Genomic DNA, 20487 nt, shown 5'->3' on the forward strand with positions numbered 1-20487 from the left:
CTCCTTATACTTACACTTGTACATACACTTTCGATAAAAAATATAGAAAGCAAGGCCACATTATGCAGATGTTCACTCTGACACCATATTTTAAAATAAAATACTGTGTTGAATACTCAGCAAACTCTGTGTTATCTTTTCAAGAATAAATTAGAAAACAAAACAAAACAACTATTTTTATTTTCCTCAGTTATCAGTAATGTGAACCCATGTTGGTAGTAGCCCCGTTAGTAGATTTAATGGTGTAGGTTAGGATTTGTTGAGAACCTGCTATGGCTGATGGGTAAAGGATGAGACCAGGGATATGTGAGTGTTCTAGCATTGAACACTGCTAAAACATCCATTAATCAAGTGTTAACCTTACCATTTCCAATCATAAGCAAAAGTGCAGCACACTGGAAATGAGCCCTCTTGTTAGAATTATTCATTTGAGAATCAGTCAACCACAGACTTCCCTGACATCTAAAAGCCTGAGCGAACAGTGGGTGATTGCTCAGGGAATTTATGAGACCGGCATGAGTATTTTTCACATTCCACAAAAGAAATACAACAAATGCTTTGCTGACAAAGCTCTAGTCATTACAGATTTTATATTCCAGTTTACTGAGCAAGAAGTTCTTCGAGGCAGATGGCTTGCTCCATCATGGGAGCTTTCTTGAGGACGAATCACTTAGAGAAAAAACCACAGAGATGTACTTGTTATATCCTGACTCTCAGCAATAGGCTGCTGGACCTTGGCAAAGGGATCTGATTTTTCTGGGTACTTTTAACTTTTAATTTACTCTATTTATGCAGAATTTTTTTCATTAAGCAAGAAAATAGTTTTTAAGTGTTCACTATACTCCAGGGATTGTGGTAAGTACACACACACACACACACACACACACACACACACACACACACACACACACATACACACACACACATTTGTGATAAGCTCAGTTCACCCTTTGGTTTTTGTTTTCATGAATCCTGGAATGGATACATGCAATAGGAGTCATCAGTGAAAAATATGTTTTAATGCATCTTAGAAATTACTATTTTATTATTCAAATGTATGTCTTTAATTCTACTTGTCTATTTTCTCTTTTACTTTGAGCCAAATTATCTCAATCATGATATAATATTACCTGTATAGACTTACGAAGGAAGAACAAAACCAAACTTTGCCTGTGGATTGCCCTCTCGTCTCTAATAAGAACCAGTAAAATAAAATTATTGAACAACAAACAAAGCAATTAAAGCAGTCTCTTCAAGAACCGGATTTTTATTCAAGGCTTTTCCAACACTCTTACTCATTCTTCAGTATTGGGAATGCACAGGCAGTCTGGATATTTCACAAAGTCTAGAAGCACCAAGTAAATTAATCCTCTACACCCTCCAATTTTATGGTGCCCAAAACAATACATATTATAAGTGTACAATCATTGCTTTAAATACATTCCTCATGTTCTACAACCATCACAGCCCCAACCTCCACAACTCTGTCTGTCTTGTAATATGAGCTCTATATTTATTGAATTTTTATCACTGCTCTTGTCCCATTCCTCACTCTAATCCAGCCCCCACCCTCACTCACCCTAGAAACCACTACACCACTTCACAAAGTTCCTCTGCTGTTTTCTTTACTAACTCTATTATTTTCAAGGACACGCATTAAGTGTAGTTGTGGGTCCAATATCCTAACTGATACATGTATATAGAATGTGCAATAATTAAGTTAGGATAACTATCATTTCTGTCTCCTGGAAAATATTTTACTTAGTGTAAACACTTAAATAGGTCTACTATGGTTATTTTCAATATAGAATTAAATCTTGTTCTAATAGTCATATTTTCCTTCCTGAGCTCATACTTGCCCTGAACTATTCCCTGTGTTTGTTATCCAGATCCCAGCCTTTCTAAATCCCTCTCCAGGCTTCCCTTTTCAACTTTTAACCCAAACTCTGTTGCTCTGTGATGAAATGTTTAACTTTCAGAATGTGATATCATTTACATTAAAAATATAGTTTTGCTTTTTATGTTTATTTTCCTTGGTATGGTGTCTTTAAGATTCACTCACACAACACCATATGTCACTATTTCTTACTTTTTAATGTTGAACTGAATTTTCCAAGTTTTCACTACTGTAAATAATGCTGTTAAAACCATGGGTGAGCATGTGTATTTTAGACTCTGCTCCACTCAATGTAGTATATGGTCATAAGTAGAGCTGATCTATCATACAAAATGCTTTTACAAATAAATTAGTAGAAACACTCTGTTTTCTGTTGCAAATAATCTGCTTCACATTACTGTCAAAGGTGGAATCCAGTTTGTTACTGTTTGAGAACACGGAGGAAGGAGGTGCAGCTTACCCTGATGGGACCTGATAGACTGTGACCAAATGGTGGTGGGGAGACCCCTCCCATCGGGAATCTGAGGCTGGAATGGGACAGAAGTGGGAGAGAGGATAGGAATTGGAGGATAAGAGCGAGGGTATAACAATCTGGATGTAATATGAATAAATTATAATAAAACATTTAAAAATAAGAAAGAATAGGCTTGTAAGAGGATGCAACCAAACATGACAAAATAAAATATAATAAGATAAAGGGGAAATAATTCTATCAAAGTTGGAGACAGCAACCCAACAGGAGAAAAAGTGTCTCCAGAGCAGGCACAAGAGTCAGAGATCCACTTGTTCTCACAATCAGGAGTCCCTAAAATACTAAGCTAATAGCTATACCATACACACATAGGAGCTGGTGCAGACACATGTAGACTCTGTGCATGCTGTTTCAGTCTCTATGAGCTCATATCTGCCCTGCTTGCTTGAATCAAAGGGACTTGTTCTCCTGGTGCCCTCTATCCATTCTGGCTCTTACTGTCTTGGCACCTCTAGGCAAGAGAGTTGATGAAAATCTCCAATTTAGAATCTTCCTCCACCTAATGTCTGGTTATGGATCTCTGCATCTGTTTAGATCCACTGGTAGATGAAGTCCCTCTTATGATAACCTGCTTAGACACCAAGTATAGAAGAATTAGGAATTATTTTACTGAACTTTTGAGACCAGTATGTTTGATTTTACCTTCGGTATCTGGGCTTGTTTACCCAAGCATTGGCCTGTATGAGTTCCTGCACTACTGACTTCAGTTACTCCATATTTCATTCACAATTTTTTTAATCTGTATATATAAAGAAAACTGACCTATTGGGTTTTGAGCATCTTCACCTACTTTGCATATCATGTTAAAGATGGCCTTGTAATGGGTGTCAAGTGTTTGCAGGAGATGAGATGATTGCTCTCTCTCTCTCTCTCTCTCTCTCTCTCTCTCTCTCTCTCTCTCTCTCTCTCTCTCTCTCTCTTTCATTGGTGATTTAGTATCCTTAGCAGTTATAATTCTATATAATCATCTTATTTCTGGCAGCTTTTGTATTTATGAATATTTATCCATTTTAGTCAGGTTTTCCAATATGTTAGCATATTATTGTCAATGCAACTTTCATTATCATTTTTTTTTGGTAGGATCAGGAATAATGACATGAACTTTATTTCATGCTAAAATTGAGCCTTCCTTTGGCCCAGCACTTCAATATATGTTTTTTTTAAATCTGTATTCAAGCAACTATCTTTGATTTTTATTATTCTTTCCACCCCCTTTATTTCTTTTTTAAAATATTTATTTTTTTAATGTATATGAGTGTTTTATCTGCACATACACCTGCACAGCAGCCTACCAAGAAGAAATTTGATACCCCTTTATTTCTATTCATTTCTTTGATGAGTACTGTTTCTTTCCTTCTACTAATTTTGTATCTTTCTCTTTTTATCCATTCCTAAGCTATAAAACTACATTGTTTATCCCAATTATTTTTTATTTTTAATGTTACCTTTTACTATATAAATATCCCCTTATAAGTGCTTTCACTGGGTCCCATATCCTTTTGTACATGACATTCTTATTTTCCACTTATATTTAAATTTCCATCTAGATTGTATTTCTTCCTCAGTTTAAGAGTGTGATGTTTAGTTTTCACAAACTGGCGAATTAACAGCTGGACTTAAATATCCATTTATAATTTTATCCTCCACGGGTTCATGAAAGACTCTTCATGAGTTCCAACTTCTTACATTTGAGGACTCCAGTGTAGTCCAATGTAGGATCCATTCTGAAAAGTTCCCCATGTTTTCAAAATGAAAGTGTATGGGTTTTTTGGGGGGAGTGGGATAGAGAGTTGTCTATATCTGTTAGACATTGTTTTTCATTTGGGTCTGTTAAAGCATGACTTATGCATAACTATGACTCATCATTACCTTATTAAGCTAAATAAATTTGTATACAAAAGAAAAGTTGGTATTATCTAGTAAAAGTTGTTCCATTAGGACGTCAGCCATGATCCTCAGCCAGAGAGTCCGTCCAAGGTTATTGCTAAGGGAACGTGGTTTTCCTTTAGCAATTTAACCAATCCTCTTGAAGTTTTCTGTTGAAGCAGTTTGTACAGATGTATTTCAAACAGCTAAAGACACAATTCTGACTCAAGGTAAATTTGTATACATAAGACCAACAAAAAGTTATCAAATGCCAGACAAAGAAGCCCAGTTAGGGGAACAGGATCCAAAGAGGAGCCATCAGAGACAAAGGGAGTCCCTGCTCCAGTTGTTGGGGGGTCCACATGAAGACATAACTGCATCTGCTACATGCTCTTTGGTTGGTGGTTCAGTCTCTGTGAGGCCCCATGTCTCTAGTTAGTTGGCTCTGTAAGTCTTCCTGTGGAGTCCTTGACCCCTCCAACTGCCTTAGTCACTCCTCAAACTCTTTCATAGAAATCCCTGAGCTCTATATAATGTTTGGCTGTACCTAGCTCTGCAGCAACTTAATGTGCCAGGGCGGGTTGGTACACACAAGGGAACTGCCACTTCTCTGAGGAGAAGGAGAAGAGAAAATTGGGTGTGAGGGTTTGTGATGTGGAGGGTGGGGGGGACTGGAAGGAGAGATGGGCTGTAATCAGATGCAAAGTGAATAAATGAATTTAAAAGTAAAAAGTTATCAAATGCTATATCCTTTTTAAGAGACTAAAAATAGAAAGATCATTTTTCCCTTTGATGCATATATAAACTCGTCTTAAGTAATGTTCTCAAAGGGGTCACAAGAAAAAAAAACCCAAATTATTACTTTATAAGTATTCTGTGTATAAAGCATCTTTGCAGCCGAGTCTCAAAAAGTGTGGGGCTGATGGTTCTCAGTAGAGGTCCTAACTAGTTAGAAATGTGATTACATTTCCTCTGTAGTCCACAATGTATCTGGTGAATAATGATGCTCAATGTTATTGCATTGTTATTACATTTGCAAGTGGTGAAGGAAACGTACCTTTTCCCACAGCTACACTGAGTGCTTATTCTGTAGGCTTTCAAAAATCAGAGGCACTGAACTGTAGCTCAGTGATAAAAAATAAAAGGAAAAAAAAGTACCAGTGTTCCATAGGCCTCTGGGTTCTACTAAGCCATGGAAAAGTAAATACTTGATATTTATAAACTACAAGATTTTAATCAATAAGGGGGACAGGATATCAAAAAGTGAAATGAAAATAAAAATAAATTTTAGTTTTTATTTTCTGTGGGGGGGTGGGGATTTAAATGGCTATAGTTCTATACACTATAGGTTATAAAAATGAAACAAATAACATTTGTTGGATAACAACTCAGTGTGTAGGTAATAGGTTGATACCAAAAGAAATTGCAGTTTCAGATCATGCATTCTTATTCATTATGACTAGGCTCAAACACATCTCTATTATTAAAAGTAGGAACCATTGTAAATAACATGATTTCCAACTAAAAATAGGTTTGTTTATTCCACTCAGCATAAAACACTGTGCTTTAGGAATCCGTGAACTCTTAGAGAGCATTTTCTCATGCTGCTGCTGCTGCTATAAACTAACAAAATCTTGTAAAAGATATACTGAAACCTACTCATGTAGAAGCTATACACACACATACACACACACACACACACACACACACACACACACACACACACACCTATTAGACACCAAAGCTAGCATATAAATTTTAAAAAGTGACAAAATGCACCGCTTATTTTATAGTTTCTGGCCAGTAAGTTTCCATATACTCCTTGAACATTACATACTACCGCCAGCACTTTTCTTTATTCTCCAGAATCTGATGGGAAGACCTTATTGCTGAAGACACACACACTTGAGTAATATCCAATGGAGAATTCAAAATGGTTCTGGCAGCCAGCTTTCACAGTGCGGGATGGTGCTACGCCTGCTACCAGTCCTACCACGCTGTGAACCCAGATTTAACATGTACCCCAATAATTCCTTTTGCTGAAGTGTATATCCTTGTTCTTATTAGCTCACAGAAAAGTAAAACTAAGGCTTTCCTTTTCCATCTTGCATATTCATATTCGCACTTTGGTCTTCTCATTCATAGTTTAATTATCACGGAGGATCATCGGAGTATAAGACACATTTGCAACTTTTCTATGTCTCACATTTAGTGCTCTAACAAATATTTGTTACGTGCTATCTACTGAGCACCAAATTCGTTTTGCTTCTTTTTACATAATTTTCTTACCGACAGACCTTAAACAATTAAATAAACTATACCATAATGTTATGTCTTTCTCAAATAATTCCCCATAGTGACTAAGGATTGGCTAATAAACACATCGTATTGTAATCTGACCTTTAATTGTACAATGTTCTTGAAAAAAAAGTCTTTATGCTTGAATGATTTAAATTAGGTATTAATTAAATTTACAAAAGAATGTATGCAATGAAGTTGAATTGAGTGTATTATATGAATTGCATCTTCTTCAAGTATGAATTGTTTATCCTTTTTAGAGATAGATGCTATCAGTTGTATGTACTCTCCACCTATTACACTTAATTAAAGAGTTCATGTCCCGTAGAGTCCAAAGGATTCAGGAACACTTAGTGTCTCACAGTGACCCAGTGGCTTCCATTCTGTGGTGGTGGTAGCCCTGGTCCTTTGCATTAGGAAACAGCTACCACTCTAATTTTCTCTAATTAACTTGTTGGCAGTCTTGACAGACAGTGGGAAAGATGGAAGAGCATGGGTCCTGGGCCCGAACAAGCACTTGGCACGGTTGGGGCCACTGAGTGAAGTACATAATCTGTAGTGAATCAAGATTCTGGCATGTCAATCTGGCACACACCGCTGACATCTAATTCATGCAAGATATTAATTAACATAATGAAGTTCTTCCTACTGCCTTTTGTTACCAAGCACAACTTCTTGGTTATCCCTGAAGGCTTCTTGATTAATTCCCTGAGTCCCTGAAAGCAAGGTTCATCTCTAACCTTCAGAGAAGGCTTAGCACAGACTCTTAGGATAATGAGTCTTTTACCTCCCACATCTCTTGGGAAGGACAAGACACTTTCCGATAATCAAATTCTTATCTTTTACAGCCCTATAATCAATAAGTGTGCCTGTATTGCCCTACCATTTTCATGACACTCAAGCAATAATGGTCCTATTCATCTGTTTGTGCATGCTGAGAGTTACTAGGTATTTATTCAGCTTCCTTGATCCCAAATCAAGCTCTTGTAAAAGAAAGGTTGACCGGTCAAACATTAAAAAAAGAAAGAAAGAAAGAAATCTGCTCAATACTGTGAAATATGTGGACTCTCCCAGAATATCCATTACCAAAAATAATTCCCAGGGAAGTCTACCAAGCTCCACATCCCTCTTGCATGATTAAATCTCATTCAATTCAAATGAGAAAACGGCCACACTTTATTTGCAAAGACAATTGATACATTTGTCAAGCCTGTGTATCTGCAATATTTCAGCATATACCAAAAAATAAATTTATTGTCATAATTGTCATTAAGCATATTCCTGAACAATGGAGTCTGACCATAATTAATGATTAATTCATTTGGAATTCATTATGATAATAGTAAATGCATTTAACTCATTTAATACTTCCATAGTGGCAGTGATTCCTGGCAATTCTTTTGTGATTTACTGATTTTAAACATTAAAAGTTCTGAGCATGTGCAGGAAAATAATTCCACATTGCCCTCTAGCGGTGCGCTGATAAAAAAACAATTTCTTACAAATTATTGGGGGGTGGAGGGAGAACATTCTTGGCTTTCAGTACACTTTGAAATATCTTGAGCTCACGACACATTAAAAGACTATCCCTCCGTCCACACACAAAATAAATATTGAAAACATCCTTCATTTCCCATAATTTTGCCAATAAACAATTAACAAGTTTATCGTTCTCACGCAGGCATGTTCGGTATATGATCAAACCTAAAGTAAGAAAAAAAATTAGGAAGCCTATTGTTTCCTCAGTAGGACCAGAATGTGGACAAAAACAATGTGTGGGCTAGAGATGCCCAAAGCTGGAGCTCAGAGGGCACATGGTAATGGTGGCGATGTTTACAGAAGCAAAGGATTATCTTCCAGCCAAAAGCAGAAAGAAAACAAGAGACTCCTTTTTACTGGCATACCCAGAGTGGCCCCAGGATCCCCTAGAAGATTGACTTCTTATGGATTCACAGTTCCTTCCAGCACCAGGGAGGGTGTGCCTGTAGACAGAAATGTCACATAAAGGACTTAAAGTTAGACTCACTCACCTGACCATAGTAGGTTTAGATTCACAGGGATCTATTTTGTCAGCAGGAGTTAATTAGTTTATCTAAAGTCTCTACAAATATTATAAATAATTTATTCCTGTTACACCCAAATTGTATTCTCCTCGATTGTATTATTCTGTTCCCACACTCCCTCCCTCTTCTGCCCTATTCCCCTCCTCATGACCTCTGACGGGGGTTGGGGGGAGGTCCTCCTCCCCCACCATTTGACCACAGCCTATCAGCTCTCATCTGCTTGCATCCCCTTCCTCTCTGCTTCCACAGGGCCTGTCTGCCAAGGGGCATTAGTGTCTCTACAAATACTTAAAGGTGTTTTCACATGAAGGTCTAGGTTTCCAGAGAACACGACAAAGCTGACTGTCTTCTTAGGGTTTATGGTATCCTCAAACTGAGTGACGGTTCATTCTCAGCACTTAGGGATCTTTTCGTCCTATGATCTCTCATGCTGTAATTGAGTCTGGCTCACTCTCCATTGTTCATGCTTACTAGACAAAAGGAAACAATTCCAAAAGCAGCTTAAGGCAAACACATAGCCCAGATCCTGTTATGTGAATATCAAAACTCTGGTCTCATTTTCACCCCTTTGATGAATACCTAGAAAAACCCGAATGTACAGACGTGGTTGAGCTAAACTAAAATTTAACCACAAAAAGCCAATTCATATTTCATCAGGTAAATACCAAATACAAAGGTTTATGTCACAATGTATAGATGAATTACCTGTCTGAAATCAGAAATTAGACCTAGTGTCCTCTTCCATATCTAGAAAGGATATTTGGCATAGAAGATAAGTGTCTTTTCTACTTTATCTAAGTATGTTTTCAGCATTCCCAAGGTGTTTCCTTGAACTATTTCTATCCTTTCTATGATCCCTCTAATCAGAGACACTAACTTCCTCCACAAGTCCTGCTTCAGAGTAAATACCTACTTAAAGCCCTTCCTCTGTGACCTGATCCTTCATGAACAATCAGGCCTCTATTCTCAGGTGACATTCAGACCGCCTACTGCATGTTTTATTACTTACTTTTATGTAGTATTTTCTTTTTTCCCCTGCTCAGAATTAACTTGCTAAGCTAATAAGAGAGGTTAATGTTTTACAACCACTCAAGAACACTTGAGATTTGATTATTGATTACTTCCTTAAGAGTAAACAACACACACACACACACACACACACACACACACACACACACACACACACGTTTCTTTAATTCAAAGTGCTGCATGAGATATGATCCTGTTTCAGTCTTCTTGTTAGATTGTAGCTTTGGAGACTTTGTTATTTTGAATGGCACTGTGTTTAACATATGCAATGCATTTAAATTGCAGTCAAACTTTATGGAGATCTAATAAAATTTTAAAAATCATCATTAAATATGAACTCACTCATTGTAAAGCCCCATCATTGTTGTGGAAATACCTAGGAACAGAAATACAAACATGGCACATGTGTGGTTACATGCATGCCTTTAAGTGGGTTCAGCATGTTTGTCTCTTCTGTTGTGTGTGTTCTGGAAGCAAGAGGCTCTTGTGGCAAGAAGTGAGAGGACAAGTGATAACTTCTGCCAGAGACATGTAGTACACGGCTATTCCTCTTTGTTTTATCTGAGTAATTATGAATATTTAAGGCCTAGAATAATTGACTCTTTGAGACTGTAGAATGGTGATATTCCATTTTGCTCATTCGATTTTACTTTCAGGAATATGAAGTGCTCTACAAGTGGTTGCTCGTGTTTAAACAATGCTTATTTATGAAAAACATGATCAAAACTAATTTCCTTACCAGTTTTCAAGATTGTAATGTGATTAATAGATAATCACATTATCTATTAATTAAGGAATAAAATTGACTTTTATTCCTTAAAATATGTCTATAAATTAGTACATTCACATATACTTCAGAGGATTGATACACGGAAGATCTTTAGGCTATGACTGCCCTTGGTGATTATTGGAATGCTTTATACAATAATCGTTGAATCTTCAGTGTCATTGGCTTGCTTCTTCCTTTCTAGTTGGTCAGGATGACTAAAATTCAGTTGTCAGGCTTCCATCTTAAAACTTGGGGTCACCAGTTCTACAAAAGCCCTTGCCAGCTATAGTGGGGAGCTTTGTTTTATACAACTGCAGTCTGCACACTAGGGGTGCTCTGCATTACCAAGTCAATGCTTCTCAATATCTTTTATTCTTTTTACTTTTACATATATATTTATATTATTATACATGTATATAATAAACTACATACAGCAAGAAGGACCATGAAACAATTAGGCATTATATAAATATGACATTCATAGTGTTTTCTCGATTTGTATTTGGAAACCTTGGGAAAAAAACGTGTTTCCTATCTTGGTGAGTCTACAATTCTGAGTGGAAATCAATATCTATCTTATTGCATCTCCATCAACCTAATAACATCTAACTATACCAAAAACAACTTAAGTCCTAAACAACTAAGCTTAATTGTAAAACTAAACTATTTGGTCTCAGCCCCATCAGAGACTTGAGAAGAAATAAAATTAATTCTCTAGTAAATAGGAAATACAAGTTAGCAGCTTCCAAAATTAGAAAATGACAGAGATAGCTTGCTGCCTAGACTGTCACCCAAAACTCTCTTTAACGTTGGAGCATCGTCTTCAGCCCTTGGGCCCCTTATATCTAGTAGACATATTTCTGAAGCAGGCATACCCTGCCTTGGCGGGGTTTGACCATCGACTCTGCCTGCATCCAAGATTGCCCACTTTTAGGCAGAAATCTGTCTGTGGTAGAAATGAGGACATTTTTCCCAGTGGCTTGTTTGTCACATTTGAACCCATCGCTGTAAGGAGATTGTTTAGTGCTCATCTTCTCTGAGGTAGGCTGGGTATTGTCAGGAATTAGCTTGTCTTACTGTCAAAGGATCCTTAAAATAAAAAAAAAGTCTTTAAATGCTATATTTGGTACATATCTGAGGCTTTGAAGACTTTATCTGACTATTTTTTACCTTAGGAGGGAGGGGATGTCAGTTGGGATGTAGTGTGAGTTGGTTATAATAAATAAAATGTACATTTAAAAGAAAAACGTCAAAATGAAACAGACCTAGATGAAAGAGGGGCTTCTCAGTTTCTTAAGTTGATAGATCTTGACCACAGATAAAAACACATTTAAAATTTTTGGACTTAAATCTATGTTCTGTCCATTTCTACCAAGACTCTTGCCTCCAAGGACACAGTGGGTGTAGAATTGTATCCTTTATATTTGCTCATTGCTTTATCTATATTTCTCTTGCCTTAGAATGACAACAACAAAACGTCCTACGTCATAAAAATCACTCAGGTTTTTCCTGTGTATAGAGTACTAGTTGACCCATTGATTCTGGAATCATCATTTCAGAGCATGAAGCCATTACAAAATAAAAATCTCTCCTGTTTTATTTTAGTTTATTGAGTTTATGGTTCAGAAGTTAGCTTTCAGGTCATAGTTTCCCCTGGCCATTTGGATGTCTGAAACTCATTTTCTATTAGTTCTGGTGGTTAACAAAATGATATGCAAGGTTTGGAAATGAATAACAATTTGACTATTCTCAACGTTTATATTTATTATTAACTTGAACTAGAAAATCCTTTAGTTCTAATTTCTTATCTAAAATAAAAAGTAAATTATTAGAATTCTGATTCATAAGCTATTGCCATAGTAAAAATTGGTAATTATCTAAATCTGCCACAATAAATCATATATTGCTTTTATTTGAATTCTTGAATGATTAAGTAAACAGAATACAATGTGTCCCTCTGTGTTTATTCTGCTCACTTGTAATTTTCTTCTTTGAGGACTCCACTTCATGTATTTTAGCTACTCACTCACCAACTTTCATATTTATTACCTTCTTCCATATAAATTTTATTCATTCATATTTACTTTCCATCTTGATTTTGTTTTCTACTCTTTGTGTTGATTTTGTTCATCTAATTGCCATCCATTTCTAACACACGTATCCTCTCTCTGCATCTGTGAACTGGGTAGTTTGGTTGTGCTGTTGTATTATTATTCAGTTGCTATGATGAATACCATGAACAAACGCATCTAGAGGGAAGGTATATTTCAATATATACTTCCAGGTCACAGTCCATCACTGAGGAAAGTCAGGGTATAAACAGAAGCGGGAACTTGAAGCATAAGCCATGAATGAGTGCTGTTGCTAAACAGGTTCTCTGGTTACTACTCAGGTATCTTTCTCACCCAACCCAGTCTCACTGGCCTGGGTTTTGTTGTCTCCCACCATAGCCTGGTTACTCTCTTGGCTGCTTACTCACATATCCATAAAGGCAATCTCTCACAGACATAATGCCTGGACAATGTGACATGGCCAGTTCTTCAGCTGAAACTCCCTCTTCTCAGGTGCCTTAAGTTTGTGTCAAGTTGACATAATTTAACTGTAAGTGCTCCTGTTCTCCAGTGGATCTCTTACTGGTCAGCTCCAAGTGTTTGTATCTGTTCTCTAGTCTAATACCCTTGTTCACTTTGTAGCAGTCTCTTAACACCGTCCTTATTTCCTGCCTGAGGCCCACTTTTGGTTTAAATGACATAGACACAGCTGACACTGGAGCCTTAGACTATGAGCTGGTAACTCACAACCAAAAAACAAAAACCTTTTTATTTTAGGATTTGAGGACGAACACCATCACTTACCCTGTATAAAGTGCATAAACACTCTTGGTTCCCACCGACTTGGTTCCCACCCACTGCTCCCTTGAATGTTCAAGAAGATGGAAAGCCTGTCTCCATTAGGCTGGTTGTTCCCAGAACCCAATGCACTCATTTTCAAACATCAATTTATTTAAAAGATTAAATTAAATTTGTTTTCAGAAAATGTTCACCATGAGCATTTCAATACACTAATTCACATGTCCAATTTGTTTCTGTTTTCCTCTAGAGTCAAGTTCTCATTATGTAATCTCCTTAAAAGCTTTCAACAATGCAGGAGAAGGTGTTCCTCTCTATGAAAGTGCCACCACCCGTTCCATAACAGGTATGCACCCGCCATCAATCCGCTTGTGACAAGGTAGTCAATACTTAGATTACCGTGAGAAGAAGCAAATTTTTTCAATTAAACAAAATACAAAAGAGAAAAATATTTAAAATAAAGTCAAGAAGTTATCATGAATATATGCACACATGTGTATATTTTTAAATCATCTGGTCCCAAAATGAATGAGAAAGATTTATTCTTTACATTAGTATGTGGACTTAGAGAATCCAGATCTTGTTTTCCCAATCATCTTAGAAGCTTCATAGTGTCGTGCCCTGATTTGAGTCTTCATTCTCCTAGCTAGTTTGCCATTTGACACTGCTGTTTGAGTGGAAAGTGTGTGATCTAAGGTTCTAATAGGCATTTGTTTCTCTTAATATTATTCTTCAGATAGGCGATAAGGCTAAGCTGGAATCTTGGGAAGTTGGTTAGAGTAGGCTGTCACAAAGATAATAAATAATGAACTGGACCATAGGTCACCTGACAGAAGATGCAAAGAGGACTGGTTGATTCAAAGGCTTATTGCCTCAAGAAGGGGCCATATTTTGTTAACTAGAAAGGTAGAAAGCAAGAAAAAATGGTAGAAGATTGAAAAGCAGTGTTAAACTGCTGATATCTAAGTAATTAAATAAAGGCTAGTTGTTAATAATAGTGAGTTTACTCACAAATGAACTGTGTACCACCTTTGTAGACACTAAAAAAAAAATCTAACCTCCATCTTTCTTTTCACAATACTACTCCAAACATTTCACTAAAACCTGGACAAAAAAATTTATGTTTTCAATTAACATATTGTGTTTACTCCTTCCCCAAACCCACATCCTTAAGACATCACTTCATTGGACATAAATTTTCATTGATTAGAATAAAGGGTTTAAGAGATCAAGCTCCAGATTTAATACCAAATATCAGAGAACAGAAATTACTAGAGTATGAATTCCAGATGAGGATCCTTGATTGGCTGGAGAACAAATTTTGGGATCTTCTGCCTTTTTCTACTACTTAGATTTATATAAAGTTAATATAGTTTGTTTTACAAACCCACAGGTGGCATTCATTGAATATCCTGATTTTTTTTTTTTTTGGAGGGTGCGATGTTGTTTCTCTATTTTTGTGATGATTTCCAAATATGCCATCACTTTGTTGTTATCCAGATTTTCTGGGAAAAATCTGAAAAAGTGAAGTTGTTACTTCATAATCTTGGCATCCTTTGACCATTTGTTTTCAGATATGACAATTGCCAAAGATAAAGATGCAAAATTAATAGCTGTCATTTGAGACAATTTTTTCTGTGCCACCAAAGCTCTTTATGGCTCCTCAAAGAGAATAAGAATCATCCCCCTGGAAAGTTTCCTATCAAAAATATGACCTTCATAGTTAGGAAAATGTTGTGTATTGAGTTCTAGAATTGAAGCTAATATATATAACACTAGGTGAGCCTCTTGCATTTTTCACTACCTCTTTCTCACAGACTGCCCCAAAAATGAGGCTCTCTCAGAAATAGCAGAATATTCTAGCTACACCTGTGATTCTTTCTTTTGACCTTACCTATGTCATCTCCTTCCTGTTCCTCATAAGGAAACTAAGCAGTTTCTCATTATCAAGGTGACATTGAGCTATAATCAGGTGACATAGGATTCCACCAAATAGTCAGGTGTGGTGGTGCAGGCCTTTGATCCCAGCACTTGGGAGGGAGAGGCAGCCAGATCTTTATGAGTTCATAGCCAACCTGGTCTACAAAGCAAGTCTAGGAGCCAGGGATATTATGCAGAGAAACCCTGTCTCAAACAAACAAATAAACAAACAAACAAAAACAAAAACAAAAACCCACCAAAGCAAGTCTTTCAATTCATTTCCATTATTAATACCAAATTAAAAGAGACAAAGAGGGACTACCGGGCATAAGGATGATAAACACTAGTCGAGGGAGCAGAGTTCAGAGAAATTGAAGGTAAGCTGTGCAGAAGAAAGCATCTGTGGTATTAACATCTTTCCCAGTGGCATTTGCTGTCAGTTTTTAATTCTTAGCATATGGCATTGCCACAGTGTTTTCTCAAACACCAGTGATCCATAGCACAGGTTTTATTTTTGTGTTGTAACTCTGATTTTAATGGAACTGAGAAATGAAGTGATACCAAAGTTGGAAATGGTGTCAGAAAATTTCTTATTGAAGAAAAGCCAGTAATGGGCTGTAAAGGAATGCATGAAGCAGCCCCTTCACAATAAAGAATACACCTTTTCCTGCAAGCAGTCTTACTTTTATGCTTCCACACAACACGGAGAATAAAGGGCAAATAAATGGAATCAGAGGCTAAGGCTCTGAGAGAACCTCTGATCTATAAACGTGTCATATTGTCATGTAAAAACCACTCTCTATCTTTGAGTTGTTGCAAAGTATTCCCAAAAGAAATCTTGGAAAAATCCGACAAAGAGTAAACACAAAATATATCACAGACAATGAAAGCATTAAGCTAACGTGAGCATCAGGCCCTGGAGCATTCTAAATGTTTCTGCTTGTAGCCTTTGGTGAGCTCTGTAGCCTTTTCTCAGACTGGGGATAACACACCAAGTTACTGAAACTTCCACCTTGGCCCCACACAGGAAACTCCCTCTCCTTCCATCAAGCTCTTTATCTCTTGTTCTAAAAACAAATTGTTTTTCACCTGAAGAAGGGAAAGGGGCAAAGAATAATCAGACATTAGTGAAGTACATTCTCTGCATTAATGTATTAACCATTTTAGCCAGGTTTAAACAAAGTACAATCCAGTTGAAAATTATTATTAATTTTACAGCCAATTTCCAATGAGTATAATGACTAAAAATTCATGATGTTATGAAAATATATTAGAAACTGACTTTTCTTGCTCAGAAAAAATGATATGTGTGTGTGTATACATACACACATACCATATAATCTTACATAAACGTGGACATCTTTATATACCTCTGAAATTCAGCAGCATATAAGGCATCCTAACAGAGGAAGAAATGTTGAAGAAGGATAGTTTAATAGCACAAGGATGCTGATATCCAATTAGTCAAGAAATTTCTGATCAAAATAGAAAAGAGCAATTGCAAAATGTGTAGCATGTATTCACACCATTGATTGCTGTCTCCTGGAATGCTCCACCAAGTCTACTTTACTCCTCATTGTGGGGGCTGAGCTCTTTGGGCCACTGAATGTTTGAAAATGGCTGCCATAAAAATGAATAAATGCTTAAATAATTATTTAATTTAAAGTTATATCATCCATAGAACACATGGTTATTACACTACGCAGCATAGTCCTACACGGATTGACATGGAGAATGATGAAAATAACTCGTATCTCTAAGATAGGAAATAGGACTTGACCATTGACCAAATATTCTGGATTACATTAGGTCCCTGGATAAATCACAACACACAATATTGCTTTAAATACATGGACTTATTTTGTAACTGAGTTTAGTATAATAAATAAGGGCCATCAATATTTCTGTTTTCTAAAATCATAAGTAGACAAATTGATTATTTTAATTTGCTAACATAGAACCATTTGACTTCCAAGCATTATAAATAATGCATCTGAGAAACTACACTTACGTGAACTAGGTGAAGCAAAATTATAATACAGGGGATTCCCCCATGACATGGATAAATAAAAAATAATTCATAGATTGAACTACTCTTCCTCTATGTATAAAATTCTTCTTACAAAGTAAGGCAAGAATAGAAATGTGTGAGGCAGCACCTGCTTTAGTTTGGCAAACACATCTTTTCCTGCTATATAAACCTGAATGCTGATTCAAATCCTTGTAGAGGCTGCATTGTCTTCTGTTCTCTCTTCATCATTTCATAAATCCATTTTGCTTTAAAGAAATTATTAATAAAGAGGCACTAAAAGAAGTACAAAAAGTCAAGGCTCTGTCATTAAATTTTAACCCCAGTGCAAACTCTCTCTCTCTCTCTCTCTCTCTCTCTCTCTCTCTCTCTCTCTCTCTCTCTCTCTCTGTCACTTTTTGTTATATTTTAGTTTTTGTTTTCAGTTTTTAAATATTTCCTCCAAAACTACAGGCCAGTAATATACTAAATAATGTATTGGGAAGCAAAGGAATGAGTAGGGCATGGGAATTTGAAGTTCACTGGACAGAAGAAGTCATAAACAGAACAGGCAACAACCACTCAGCTTTGAACTTTGAAGTTTTTAAAAAAGTAAACCATATAAGCTGCTGCAAACACTCCTCTGCATTTTATCTGATCTTATTCCTTTAAATGACATCAAATGCTCAGTCTTAGAGATGTGCTATCAGTCTCAAATTTTTGTAAGTGAGATACCTTACTACATGATATAAAGGTCAGTGTTTTAAACCTGTTATCTATACATTTTAATGCCTCATAATGGAATGTTTATCATTGCTACAGAGTATGTTTCACTGCATACTGCAGTGAAAATCTCATCATTTTGAACGTAGTTAATTTGTCTTCCTTTCCATTGATATGCATTCTTTCCACTGAACCTGCAGTTTTAAAATCAGCAATGTTATATAGGAATGCCACACAAGACTGAAAATGAAACTAAGCCATGTATGAGAATACAGGAAGATAAGTACTTCCACAAAAGAAGATTATAATATAAGGAAACCTGCTTATCAGTTGTCATCTCACACTAAATTACAGTACATTAGATATAAGTTGATCCATGGACCATGCCATGTGTGTCTATTCAATCTGGATTTGTGCATTGATAGAAAGATTGATATATATCAAGGTTCTTTCATTGTACTTTGTGTGTTGACTGAGCAATGCTTATACAGATATAATCTGGGCAATAGTAAAAGCAGTACAAAAACAGAATAAAGCCAACAACCAAGAAGAAAGTTAGGGTAAGGGTATTGCATAACACTTATTTCCATTTCAGGAAAAAATAACCAGAAATATCATTTTCTTACTTCAAATTATTGATAAATAGTGCACCTGCTAAAATAGTATATAAGACCTTGTATGAAACAATGTACAACATTCTAACAAGATGGACTTTTAAAACATATATTCTAATTAGATATAAAAAATAGTGAAGAACTATTATTTTGTAACATAGCAATACTGTTCTTATTATATTTTATGATTTAATTAATTGCATTTTTTCTGTTCTTCTCATGTTCCCTTCCATCGTTATTGCCATGCATTTAACTCATTGTGATGTGTTTGCCACTGATATTTATTTTAACTCTTTGTTTACACATTTATTTGTCTGTTTCATTTGGTGGGTTTTAACCCAGACCCCACTGACCCAGTTGATTATTATCCTTTGCTTGATGATTTCCCCACCTCGGGCCCAGATGTCTCCACCCCCATGCTCCCACCAGTAGGTGTACAAGCTGTGGCTCTTACCCATGAGGCTGTGAGGGTCAGCTGGGCAGACAACTCTGTCCCGAAGAACCAAAAAACATCCGATGTGCGGCTTTACACTGTTCGGTGGAGGACCAGCTTTTCTGCCAGTGCCAAGTACAAGGTGAAGGTCAAATACAATGCACGAATTCTAAAATTAACTTTCATATGTTTGATTAGTTGTTTTCAATGACTCCTGGTCTGTCCTAAGCCATTTTCCTACAGTGACGCTTACATGCTAAAACAAGGCATTTTACTAACTCAAAATCTAAAATTAGTTAGAATAATTATGCCTTCAGGAATCAACAAGAGACAAGGTAGGAAAATATCAAGAGTTGAAACATGATGTTTGAGTTCCACACGAGGCTGTTTGCACCAGATACTTGCTTCTGTGTAGAAAAATTCTGTTTTCCTTGAGAAGTAACAAGGCTCCAAGAAAACATTCTGAATAGATTATGCCATGATTATTTTCATTTAGAATCTAGATTTCTGTGCATTAATACCACAAGCACCCATTCAAGAGAATATAACAGGGAATAAATTATATAAAGATATTTTACATCAACTTAGAACTGTACTGTAAGCCATTAACATTGATTTTTTTATTTAGCTTAGGAACTACCCTCCTATTTTAAAGGAAATCCCTTAAATGAGCCAGAGTTATGCCAGCCTCCTGTTGGTATACTCATCTCTAAATAATTTCATGGTCCTCTCAGAGACTATTGGTGATAAATAAGAAACACCATCATTTCACCTTCCCATGTCTCCTGCCTAGGCTCAGCAATCCCATCAAAGAGCTACTTACAAAGACAAGTGTGTAGCCTTCTAAACCTGAGAGAAGGTTAACATCCTTAAGTGGTAGACAGTGTAAACAAATACTAAAGATCATCTGGTACTTGTTTTGTGTCTATAACAACTCTAGATTATTTATTCTGAAATGAAAATTTAATTTTGTTTGCTTCATATATATATGTATATGTATATATATATATACATATATATTATTTATCTCACTTAGAACACTTTAGGTAGCCATCTCAATAGACGTGTGCTTGAAAGATTCCATAAAGAGCCATGGAAGACAACACAGCTGAAAGTTAGTAGTTTACAAAATGACAATAGGGGATGAAAGGAAAGTTGAACATAATGATCTCAAGACTTTAGATACTAAATGCAGGAGGACTGACAAGATGCCTCGTACTCACTTGCCTCTCTCCAGGAATACCCGTTAAATCCCTTGCTCTCACTGACTGCTATATCCCTTCGTCTGTCCTCAAGACAGTGGTGACTTGAGAGACGCGACTGACTTTGGAGATTTTTCTGCTGCAGAGCTGGAGATCGAGCAAAATGCACATGAGGTTCTTAATTCCACCCCTATCTCTGCACACTCATTCCAGATATGTTTTAGTGTCTTTCATCCCTTATCTGTCAAAACTTTGTGGTTTATGATAAGTGAAGTTTGAGTTGA

The 20487-nt window shown here is 36.4% G+C and overlaps 1 protein-coding gene across 2 annotated transcripts in view; it reads left to right on the top strand.

The window, feature by feature from the left end:
* The window catches only part of DCC (DCC netrin 1 receptor), a 1088923-nt gene that overhangs the window by 946866 nt on the left and 121570 nt on the right, over positions 1-20487 (top strand). For both annotated transcript variants that reach the window (XM_084780514.1, XM_084780515.1), the window contains exons 16-17: positions 13554-13649; positions 18911-19143. In XM_084780514.1, the coding sequence (XP_084636640.1) occupies positions 13554-13649; positions 18911-19143 (329 nt within the window). The remainder of the gene's footprint in view (positions 1-13553; positions 13650-18910; positions 19144-20487) is intronic.

This window comes from Acomys minous (assembly GCF_964271855.1).
Source record: "Acomys minous genome assembly, chromosome: 4".
Classification (NCBI taxonomy): Eukaryota; Metazoa; Chordata; class Mammalia; order Rodentia; family Muridae; genus Acomys; species Acomys minous.